The 11,353-nt window shown below is 52.1% G+C and overlaps 1 protein-coding gene across 4 annotated transcripts in view; it reads right to left on the bottom strand.

Moving 5' to 3' along the window:
• The window catches only part of EPHB1 (EPH receptor B1), a 79,582-nt gene extending 68,235 nt beyond the window's left edge, over window positions 1-11,347 (bottom strand). For 2 of the 4 annotated variants that reach the window (XM_041416225.1, XM_041416227.1), the window contains exon 1: window positions 11,018-11,205. In XM_041416225.1, coding sequence (XP_041272159.1) covers window positions 11,018-11,075 — 58 coding nt within the window. In that variant the 5' untranslated portion in view covers window positions 11,076-11,205. The other 2 variants (XM_041416226.1, XM_041416228.1) reach the window with 2 other exon arrangements.
• Between the last annotated feature and the right edge of the window lie 6 nt (window positions 11,348-11,353).

Here is an 11,353-nt window from a genome sequence, read left to right on the forward strand (position 1 = left end):
AATGATGGGTGCATGAAGATTTGAAGCATGATGGCCCAGAAGTATCTCCTAAGCACCTCCCAGCAGTAGGACAGGACCAAAGCCACATGGCATGTCAATGACAGCTCCAACTTCGGGGCTGTGCAGCTTTTCTTCTGAGCCAGGTTTTCTTCTGGTGGCTCACTAGGGCTTGGGATTTATCCATTGCATGGATGAGGGGAATGCAAGATCTGGCCTCCTCTGGCCTGGCAAGGTGCTCCTCAGCTGCAGGAGTCTCCAGGGATGCAGACCTTGAAGAGAGCTGGTGAATGACTGGTTCCAGCCGTTCCTTTAATCCGCAACTCCGGCACATCACTCACTTAAAACCGTTTTTGCATCTAATTGCATATTTTGCTTCTGCTTTCAGCTTCTTTTTGCTCGCCTTCCCAGCTTCACCAACACATTGCAAGCACTGCAACAAGTTTCAAAACAAGAAACGGTTTTGAAGCCAAACATCAAAGCGCCTTGGTGCACAAAGTCTAAATTGTTTGGATGTTAAAGACAGATCTCCACACAGGGAAACAAGCTCAAAAATTCCCTCCAGCTAGCAGGCAGCCATGGGAAGAAGATCCAATCAAGCCCACCATGCTCAACCACAGCTCTTACTTGGGGTTGGACTTGTTCTCCATCATCCCAAACATCCCAGCACCCAATGACATCTCTTCAATTCTACACACACACAGAAGAAACCTCTGGTGCATCACACCAGCAGAACCTCGATTATGTTTTCCTTTTAGGGTCATCTTTAATTCCAATTATATTTTGGATGCTGGGGAAAGCGTCCAAGAACAGTTGCTGCCTCATTTCTGTTGCTTATCGCCGCTGTTACTTCAAGGAAGGGGAGGGGGAGAAAAAAAGAAAGGGAAAAAAAAAAACACAAACCAGTCCTTGGAAACTAAATATTTACACACCCACATAAGCTAATCCCAGCAGATCCAAGGGTGGGAAGCCTATTTAAAAAACATCCCTAATTACTTTCCCGTTTTAAAGGGAATAATCTGGCCATTAGCTCGAATGCTTTACTTAGGTAATCACTTATTTTTCAAGAGGAATAATCTGCCAGTGTGTGCACAGACAGGACAGGGGACTGAGAAACCATTTTTATACCCTTTCCTCAGGTACAGCTGCTAACAGCCAAGTGGCACGGAGGGGTTGATGGAACCGAGGGGAGTCAGGAACTCAACACATGCCACCCTTGGGAGGCCACCCCTGGAACATGGACAGAGCCACCTCATGCCCTGACACCTTGCCAGCCCCTGGATTGCACCACAAGGAAACTGTTGGGAAAAGGGGGATTCTCAAGGCAACATGGGAAAGAAAAATGGGAACAGACACCAAATACCTCAAAAGGCCATCAGTCCCCTCACAGCGATGCTCTGGCAAATGCCCCCATCTTTCCCAGCAGCGCCAGGAGCAGGGAAACACAGCAGGTTGATACTGCAAAACACTGATTTATCAAGAGCATCCTTCAGTCCCTTTTTGTTGATGTATTAGCAAAACATTCTCTTATCAGAAAATAAAGTTTTTTCTGCTGGAAAAAAAAAATGTCAGTAATCCAGACATAGGAATGTATTGAAGGATTCCCGAAGTCTCCCTGTAACAGCAAAGGAAAAAGCAGCAATTTGCTAATTGGCTGCTCAAGGAAAGGGCTGGAACCCTGAGGATGGGCAGAAGTTTGATTGTAAGACACACACGGTGGATCATTTAGAAAGATAAAACCGCGCTCGCTCTGCCGCAGCTAGCTATTAAAAGTGGAGAATGTTATTTCAGGTAATAAAGAGCAGGACCTGAGGACCAGCCTGGGAATTCAAATTTACAACTTGTATCAAATTCATCTGCTGTAAAACTCCACCTAGTTTATAAGTTTCTCACCAACTTCATAAAACATGTTTTATTATTATTGTTTTCTGACTCTCCTGCCTTAATAAAATTCCTCTCCCAGCCTGTGTGGGTGTTGCATTATAAACATTTGCACTTTGATTCATTCAAGACTGCAGAAAGCTTTCAAGGTAACCTATTAGGAATACTTTAAATGGTTCAAAGACATCCCAGTTTCTCCCAAATGCTGCAAAGCTTTAAAGAACAAAATAAAAACGTGCCTTGCTGCAAACCACCTCCAAAAATCTACTGGGCTGGTGACTCAGGAGATGGGTGTGACCATGCAGGCCAGCTAGGAGGGGTCCAGAGTGGGAAAACACAGGAGTTATCAGGGCACAGGGTAAGGTGGGCACCCACCCATCACTCCCCAAGCCCCCTCGCCAGGGATTTGGAGGGACTTATTAACAAAAGATTCCCTTGGGGATGATGTGAGTGCATCCCACTGGTGGGAGGCAGCCAGACTGCTTTTGGGGATGCTGCTGAGTGGTTCCCACTGGTGGGAGGCAGCTGGACTGTTTTCAGGGATGCTGCCAAGTGGTTCCCACTGGTGGGAGGTAGCCAGACCATCTTCCCACAAGTTAAGGAGCCGACCGTGCAAAAGCAGGGATTTCCTCATCCCTGATCAGCCCTGGCAAGCGGAGCGCAGCGCTGGCACACAAAGCAGGGCTGGAGGGAGCATCCTTCTCAAAGCAGCCCCTTTTCTCCTGCCTCAGCCACAGCCCACTGAAGTTAAGGAGCAGCTTTCCATGGCTTTGAGCAGGCTCTGGAGGCAGGCTCTGAGCAGCCTCCCTCCCGTGGGCACGCAGCAGTGCCGCCAGCGCGGCAATAACCCACACACGGCACAGGAATAAAAGCTGAGTTTTAGAGGGATACTGAACACAATTCGCTCGTGCCCTTACAGCTCCCATCAGCCAGCAACCACCTCCTCTCCTCCACCAAGGCGGCTGCAGCATCCAGGGGTCAGGGGGGCACTGCCAGCCCATGGACAGAGCTCGGGAGGGCTCGACCTGAGCTGGGTCCAAAGAAAAAGGCATTGATGCCTTTAATTCCTGCACAGCTGCTGCTCGACTGAGCAGGAGGGAGGTTACCTGGCACAATGCACTCAGCTCAAGGAGCCACACACCCCTCCCCAGGAAACACAGTACAGAACTGATCCTCCTTTATTTCATTACACCAGAAATTACCACTTTACAGTCCATCTCTGGTCACAATAACCTCATTGTATGTGACTTCACAGTGCCTCTGTTGAGAGCCTGATGGGCTCAAACATCTTAGACCCCTACCAGCAATTTCAACTCAAGGAGCAAAGCACAGGCAGCAAAGGCCAGGAGATTCACTTATTTGTGTGGAGCTTCTGGAAAGCTTCAGCCAAACTCCACGGGCTGGGGAAGAGCTCTGTGCTTCAGGCTCATTTGCAGCCAGGTCATGCCCATAATTTCCAGGACTAAATAAAAACTGCTTTAAAAATAATCACAGTAGAAGAGCAGGGATGGAGTGGCCACATAGTGAGGGCAAACACACCTATGGAGCAGCCTCTCCAGCTCCATGGGAGGAAAAGGTCCTGAACTAGTCAAACCATTACAAGAAGCACTTCTGACAGTACAATTTTGACAATTTTGTTACTTCCAAACACATTTGATTCAAATGAAAAGCAAAGCCCGCATCAAACGGAGCACTCCAGGAGCATCCCACTCATGCTCTCTCCCTACATGTCATCCTGTTCCTTGAGCATTTGGAAATAAGAAGCTACAGATTTTTGGTGAAAACACCAAGGTCAGCCCCAGACTGCCTCCAGTACATGAGGCTGTCTCCCTCTCGGTTTCTCCCGTTCAGAGGGCAGGGAATGCCCAGAGCAGCCCCCCACAGCTAGCCCCATTCTCCTCCTGCCCCCTAAGGACAGTGTTTCCCTTTTAACTCTTCTGCTGACTTCCCAGTTTTCCTGGAGAAGATGTAATTCACATCCCTCTGCCTGTTCCACAGTGATTTAATGTCTTTTGAGCAAAATGCAATTATCCTCATACCAACAGGGCCCTAGTGAGGCTGATAATGAGGCGGCTCCAGCCCCGTGGCTACGGAAGTGGCTGAAGCGAGCGGAGGCCTCGAGTAATCAAAGGCCCGTCCCAGGCCTCTGATCGCTGAAAAAGAAATTAAAAACCTCCATAAAACTTCAAACACAGCCCTTCCCTGCTCCATCCCTCCACCCGTGGTGTGCTTTTAGCAGCAGGACACAAGTGACCAGCAGCAGCTCCGGGTACCCCCAGGCTCATCACAGGCAGCTGCATTTTGGGTGTCGCCTGCCAGGTCACCCACAGCAGAGAGAGCACGGGGACATCGACCTGCTGCTCAAAGCAGACACAGCAGCCCTGTTTGCCCAGGTTTTGGGGCTCAAGGAGAAGCAGGCCCCACCCTGAGCTGAAGGTGACTTGCCCAGGGCACGCAAAAAAAGGAATCCCCCTGCTCTGCCCTTCAAACAGGAAGAAAATGGGGAAAGGGAGGGAAAGACATGCACGTGCAACAGGACTTGGGCTTCGCAGGACTTCAGAGCTTCCTGGGAGACAGCAGAGCAAGGAGCAGGGAGCATCCAGTGGGCTAAGCTGCCCATCCTCTCATAAAAATAATATATAGTCAGGCAAAGACACCAAAACCCAGCTGTGCTTGGAGCAATCCAAGGAAAATGCTGGTTGGGTTTGAATTAGCCAAAGCTTGGTTCCCAGTTGCTCCTGGGATGTGGCACATTGGGTACCAGTGCATTGGAGAGGCAGGTGGGATGAGAGAAGGGCTTTTGAGGAGAGAGCATCATAAAACAATCCTTTGAAGTTGTGATGAAACCCCCATCAAGGATGGCAGGAAACAGCCTGGAAGTGAGGATTTCCACAGCATCTTACCTATTCCCACCCCCCACTTTTACTCAATGCATAACAAATTAAAGCTTCATCAGCTCTAGGAACCAGTAACCCTGACTGGATGCTTTCCCAGATAATAAACATTTCCTTCACTAACTAATGAGCACATACCTGAGGCTCTGCTGATGCCTAATTACTTGGCCTGGATACTTCAAAATTTTAAATAAATAAATAAATAAAATCCTAGAATCCCAGAATGGTTTGTGTTGGGAGAGACATTAAAGATCATCTCGTTCCAACCCCTTGCTATGGGCAGGGACAACCTCCGTTAGGTCTTAGTAATAACCTAAATAACCTTAATACTGTTAAAAATCACCAAGATTAACTTAATACCTTTTTTTTTTCTCCCCCATCCAGAAAGACCTTGAAAGGACTCATCCTGCTTATTGAGGGGAATGACTGAGAAGAGAAAAAAGGCAAATTAACACTCATCAATTAACTAAAACCAATCTTAACCCTCACCTCCTCCAAACGACTGCTTTCTGTGACCATCCATTGTGACATAAGCGCACAATATGGAGATGTCAACCATGGGATGCTCTGGGACTCCCTTCCTCCCAAACCAAGAGCATCCCTGGTTTAAGTTGGAAGAAGTGAGGCTGAAGGACACTCATCTTCCTTGTCCAGGGCTCAGCACAAGCCCCTTCCCCTTTGAACTGCTGCCTCTGTGATTTTTCACTGCGGGGCTCGCAGCAGGAACTTATTAAAGCCAGACCAAAGCACGTCTTGCTTTAATAGTAATTAGGTCACCCTGGGTTGTGGGCTTAGCAGGCAAAACTATAATTATTTAGAAACATCAAGTTTAAATGCCAAAGAATCTTAATGGAGCTGAGCTAATTAACCAATTTCAACTAAGTAACTGATTAGCTTAAAAAGAAAAAAAAAAGATAAATCAATGATCATAGACAACAACATTTTCCTTTAACAGCCTTTCTTGCAGCAATTCTCAATTGCACAAACTGAGCCCAACAACCCCTGCTAACCAAATATTATTGTAATTAAATATTCAACAGAAAGCCTCTTCAATTATTCAAAAGACTGATAACACTTGGCTATAATTGGGGTGGTGGGAGAGGTTTCCAGAAGCAGGGATTGCGTGCACCATCCAGCTCCGGTCGCTGACGCAAACCCACAGGTCGTGGCACCAGCACAGGGCACCCCTCCCGTGCCTGGAACCAACCTGGGAGCAGACGGATGCTCTCCAGCCCCGAGGTGAAAAAGCAGACCAGATGGTGCACAGGCTTTCTGGATTCCTGCTATTAGACCAGAAATTTAGGGGACTAATGGCCAGTTTCCAGGTTTCACACCGTTTTCCAATGGTAGCGTTATTCCCCTGACAGAGGGCTGGGATGAAAAGCAGGCCCTGGTGTATCATTATAATTCACTAAGCAGCATTACCATAGGAAATTACAAATTAGCTTTTCAGCAAAGGATACAGACGTATTTAGATTAGCCATAGAGAAACTACAGAACCTTCCAGCTCATTCATCAAAGCTCTTGTAGCTCCAACTTTCAGGGAAATGAAACAATAATAAATATTGAGCAGGGAAAGTTAATCTCCCCTGAACGCACTTCAATAATTCAAAAGTTGTGAGAAATAAATAAATAGAGCACAGATCCTTTTGTGCCTACAAAACACGTGTCCTGTTTTTCTCACTATTTCTCATGATGTGACTTGGTGGGAAAATGGATGGTGACCAAAATAAAAGCGCTCCAAAAACTCAGCTGTGGCTGTGAGCGACATTTACAGGGAAGGAGCGAGCCCATCCACACTTGCCACTTATCTGGAAAGCTGTGGAGCTGATTTGGGCAAGAGTTTGCTCCCATTGTCCCTAAGGAACAGGCTGTGTTGCCTCTACCTGCTGCCTGCATGCGCTCTGTGTCCGCTCCCTTCCCTGCACACTCCCAGGCAGCCTCTCAAGCTGCTCATTTTTGGAATATCTGTGGGTTTACCCCTAAAAGCTGAACAATGCAACAACCAGCTCAGGGTCCAGGGACGACCCAAGGTCCCAGCTCTTTCCTGACACTACTCTGCCACCACTCCATCTTTTCCACCCTCTTCTGCTCCCACACCAGCCTGGGACTTCTGTAAGCAACATTCACTCCAACCTTCTACCATTGCAGAAGGAGATTCCTTCCCAAACTGCCACCCAGCCAACATCCAACCTTAACATTTGCCTTGCCCAGGTATTGATGCATGCATCAACCCTTGAGAGCTCTGTTTGCAGCAGAACAAGGTCAAATTGAAATGTGCTTTCAAATCTTAAGGAATATTTGGGGAAAGCATTCCCTCCTGCAACCCCAAGTATTTACCCAGCCTCGTGTGCTGTTAAATGTCTCCTCACACCAACGCTGTCTGTTTAGAGGGAACAAAGCACCACGGTGCCCTTTGGGCAGCATCACACAGTTTTGGGGTTCCTGCAGGAAGTCCTTTCCATGTGTGCTGAGCTCGGGGTACCCCCAGCTGGGAGAGGTAAAAAAGCCCCCCTGGAGCTGGCTGCACTCAGCCAGGGCAGTGCACACACACCACAGGAGCCTCAGCCTTGCTCTGAGCATCACCTCCATCAGCCTCATCCCACAGCACTCCCACTGCAGCAGGACCAGGGCCTCTGAGACTTTGCTGACCTGATGAGCACCGAGTTACCCACTACCCAAGGTTACCACTTCCCCCTTTTCATCATATCTGAGCATTTCTTTAGCTTACAGAACCCATCTCTGCTAGAAACATCTATTACTCAGCACTGTAGCCTGGATCCAGATCCAGACAAATATATTTAGCCTCTTTCATCATCCAACATCCATATTTTCTTCTGATTTCTAAGGCCAATGGAAGGGTTTTATTCCATCCTGTTGTGTCAAGAGCTGCACCCAAGATGGGTGAGAGGACACCTAGCAAACCCTCTGGCAGCTCATGCCACAGCAGTCAGGGCTGCTTAACACGTGGGAGAACATGCAGCACTCTCCAATATCCAAAAGAACAGGAAAACACAGTCCCCACCTTCTCGATGAGCACAGATACCAGGAATTAGTCAAAATAAAAAAAGAAGCAACACAAGCACCTGCAGTGTCAGGCCCCTTTTCCATGATTTGACAAAACACTTTCCCTTCAGGCTGACAAGAGATCTGGGCTCACTCATCATCCAAGAATAAGGGTTTTTTCCCTTAGGGCTTTCTTTTTTCCCTCAGTTAGTTTGAGCAAAGAAAGCAAGAGTAAACGGACAGCTGAATAGTAGCACTTACAAATTCCCATGAAGGTTACCACTTGCATTTGCAAATTCCCTCCTGAAGACTTACTTCTAGCTTCTCCTTGAGAAGGGCTCAGCTCGGGGTGGAGCAGCTGGGCCAGAGGTGGGAGCCCACAGGGTGCTCAGGGAAGCTCCCAGCTCGGCACAGGCTCCGCTCCGGCGCCTGGCAGAAGCACAGGAAGCCCAAAGGATGCCTGCAACAGATGTGTGCATCCTGAGCCAGCAGGGAGGAGAGAGGGCAGGCACGGAGCACGGAGCTCTCCGGTCAAACCCCATCCCTGCTCCTCTCCCAGGCAGCAGCTCTGAAGCCGGTGGATAAGCAGGGGAAGAAAACTAAGCTGGATTCACCAGCCCCAAGCAGAGCTTTCCACCTCCCTCCTGTGCTCTGCTTATCGTGATGCTGCAAGCACAGGTTTTAAAAGAGCAGGCATGAGGCAGGGAGATGCTGGAGAAGTGAGCAGGCCAGGCAGATGAAACAGAGTACATGGAGGAGCTGCACCGAAATGGTCATCAGCCCCATCTGACCTACCAACAGCTCCAACCCGAGCTAAAACATGTAACATCAGTCCATTACCACCCTCTCTATATGCTAAATGGATTATATTTGGTTCAGCTAACACAAGAGAGAGCACGCGAGCGGTTCCTGAGTGATTGCAGGGTGTGGGAGAGACAGAGTATTTGGTGCTGTCATCTTCTCACATCCTTCTTCCTCTTCGCAAGCCACAAAAAAAATTTATAAATTACTACAAGCGTCCAGGTGTCCAGCAGAAAAGGGTCAGCTAAGCCACAGGATTTAGTAAAAAATCAAGGAATCATAAAAAAAGTCAGGTAAGTGACTCTATTACATCCAGGTTTGTGTGCCACAGGCAATGAGTTAGCAAGGTTTTATGGAGAATAACGAGGGTGGTTCGGAGGCAGCCCGTGCCCTGACTCCAGCTGCATCCTCCTCCCCCTCCAGCCGGGTCCAGACCCCCAAACGCCTCCCCGCCCATCACGGGAAAAAGACTTTTTGTCTCGTTGGCTGATTTGCGATGCAGGGAGCCATGCCTGGCTCAGCAGCCTCTGCAGCCCAGGGCAGAGCAGGGCAGCAGCCGTGGCTTTGCCGTGCTGTCAGAGAGGGCTGCTGGCTAATCCAGCCTCGCCGATGCTCCAGGGGGAAAGCCAGACCCCAGGGCAGCGCAGGTCCTAAGAGATGCTCCAGATCCATTAGAGAAAACCATGTTTCCATCTAGCAAATTCAACCTCTGTATCAAGAGGTCCAGTAAGATTTAAATAAACCCCATTAAAAGGCATTTTCTTATACAACCACATCATTAGATTCTCGCCTTAACTCCAAATCAGATTCAATTGCTCTACCTCAGAAATTCCCCATCCAAAATTTTCCCTGAAATTTGAGATCTCTCCTAGGATACTACTTTGCTATCTAAGCAACTTCCTCAGCACAGTAGAAATATCACCACTCCTCCACAGGTTTGGTCCTGGGCAGGGACGCTGACTCTGCCAGTGCTCCCGAGGAGAGCTCGGACAAGCTGGGGAACACCCTGGGTGACACCCAGGAGTCCCTCGGACCAGGAGGGAGCCGAAGTCTCCCATCCAGCCCCAATTCCAGCAGTGCCTCAAGCCGCTGAGGCTGCGAGCTGGCGCTGCTAACAGGTCCTGCCTCTTCGCCGCCGAGCAAAGGCGCGCTCGCCGCATCACGCTTCGGCACGGCACCAGCACTCCCACCGCCAGGTATTCCTACAGACATGGCATGAGGCAGCCCAAGAAGGACGAAAAGCAAACACGTGTGCCAGCCAAAAGCCAGCGGGAAGGGGATGCTGCACGGAGCGGGCCTGCCCGCGGCGATCCAGCAGCCGCGCTTGCGAGCGGAGAGGAGCTGTGGCCAAATCGCACCGGAGCAGCATTCCAGCTCCTGAACCAGCTCCTCGCTGCCCGAGCTGAGCCGGAGTCTCCTGCCATCAGCTTCCAGTTCAGCCACAGCATTCTCACATTAAAAGCCCCCGAGGAGGGCCCAGCCCCAGCGGTTTCAGATCCCGAGCATCATGTTCCCCACCGCGCCTCTCGCTGCTCACAGCCGAGCCATGCACCACGTCCCTGCCCGCAGCACCGCTCCGCGCTGGGCAGCCCCTGCCACGAGCTGCTGCTGTACCAGCAAAAAAGACAGCAAATAAAGAGAGAAAATAATCGAAGCAATAAATACATCAAGAGCCACGCCGGGCACGGAGCAGCGACACGGCACCAAGGCTGGGGCGGGCGGGCTGTCCCACCAGGCCAACCGCCCGGAGCCTGGGTCTTGGCTGCAGGCGCCTTCCTGCTGCTCAGCAAATCCCACGACCAAGCGGCAGATGGGGACAAGATCCCAGCCCACCGGCACGGACCGTGCTGAGAGGACGAGCACGCACCTGCTCCGTGGCTCCACGGCCGGGCAAAGCGTCCCCCGGCTCAGTTCATCCCCAGAAACGGAGACCACCTGCCCACGGCTCCTGGCGCATCCCTCCTCCGCCGGGGCTGCGACGAGGAGGGCTGGCAGAGGCGGCTCCACGGCCCCCGAGGCGGCCCGCCGCGGCCCCGGGGACCAGAGGAGACCCAGACGGGACTCCGGAGACGGCCCCGCCGCGGCGCCGGGGACCAGAAGGGACCTCGGAGGTGACCCCACAGCGGCACCGGGCAGGGCTCCGCAGGAAAGGGGAGCCCAGCCGGAGCTCCCCCCCCCTCCCCCGCGGATGCGGGCGGGATTCCTCCCCCATCCCCGGCTCCCCTGCCGAGGGCACGGGCTGCCAGCACCGCCCGCGGGCCGGGTAACCCGGGCTGGCACAAGAGGCCGGGGCCACGGGGCCAGGATCTAGCCCGGAGCCGGTGCCTTACGGCGGGGGAGTCGCTCCCTGCCTGCTCCCAGCCGCAGACGCCGCGGGCGGCGCAGAGACCCTCGGCTCAGCATCCCACCCGCTCCCGGTAGTCCCGGTCGCCGCTCACCTTCCACGGCGGCCGCGGCGGCGGCCAGGCAGAGCAGCACCACCAGATCCGCAGCCATCGCCTCCTCGGGCCCCGCAGGCGTCAGCCGCTACCGGCGGGCGGCCGTGAGCGGGCATGGGGGGTGCGTCCGCGGGCCGGGTGGCTCCGGGGCAGGGCGGGCCGGGGCCGCGGACGGGACGGGCCGGTGGCAGTGCCTCGGGCCCCGCAGGCGTCAGCCGCTACCGGCGGGCGGCCGTGAGCGGGCATGGGGGGTGCGTCCGCGGGCCGGGTGGCTCCGGGGCAGGGCGGGCCGGGGCCGCGGACGGGACGGGCCGGTGGCAGTGCCAGTGCCGCTGC

Source organism: Onychostruthus taczanowskii, unplaced genomic scaffold (genome assembly GCF_017590055.1).
Source record: "Onychostruthus taczanowskii isolate IOZ18803 unplaced genomic scaffold, ASM1759005v1 scaffold51, whole genome shotgun sequence".
NCBI classification, from domain to species: domain Eukaryota; kingdom Metazoa; phylum Chordata; class Aves; order Passeriformes; family Passeridae; genus Onychostruthus; species Onychostruthus taczanowskii.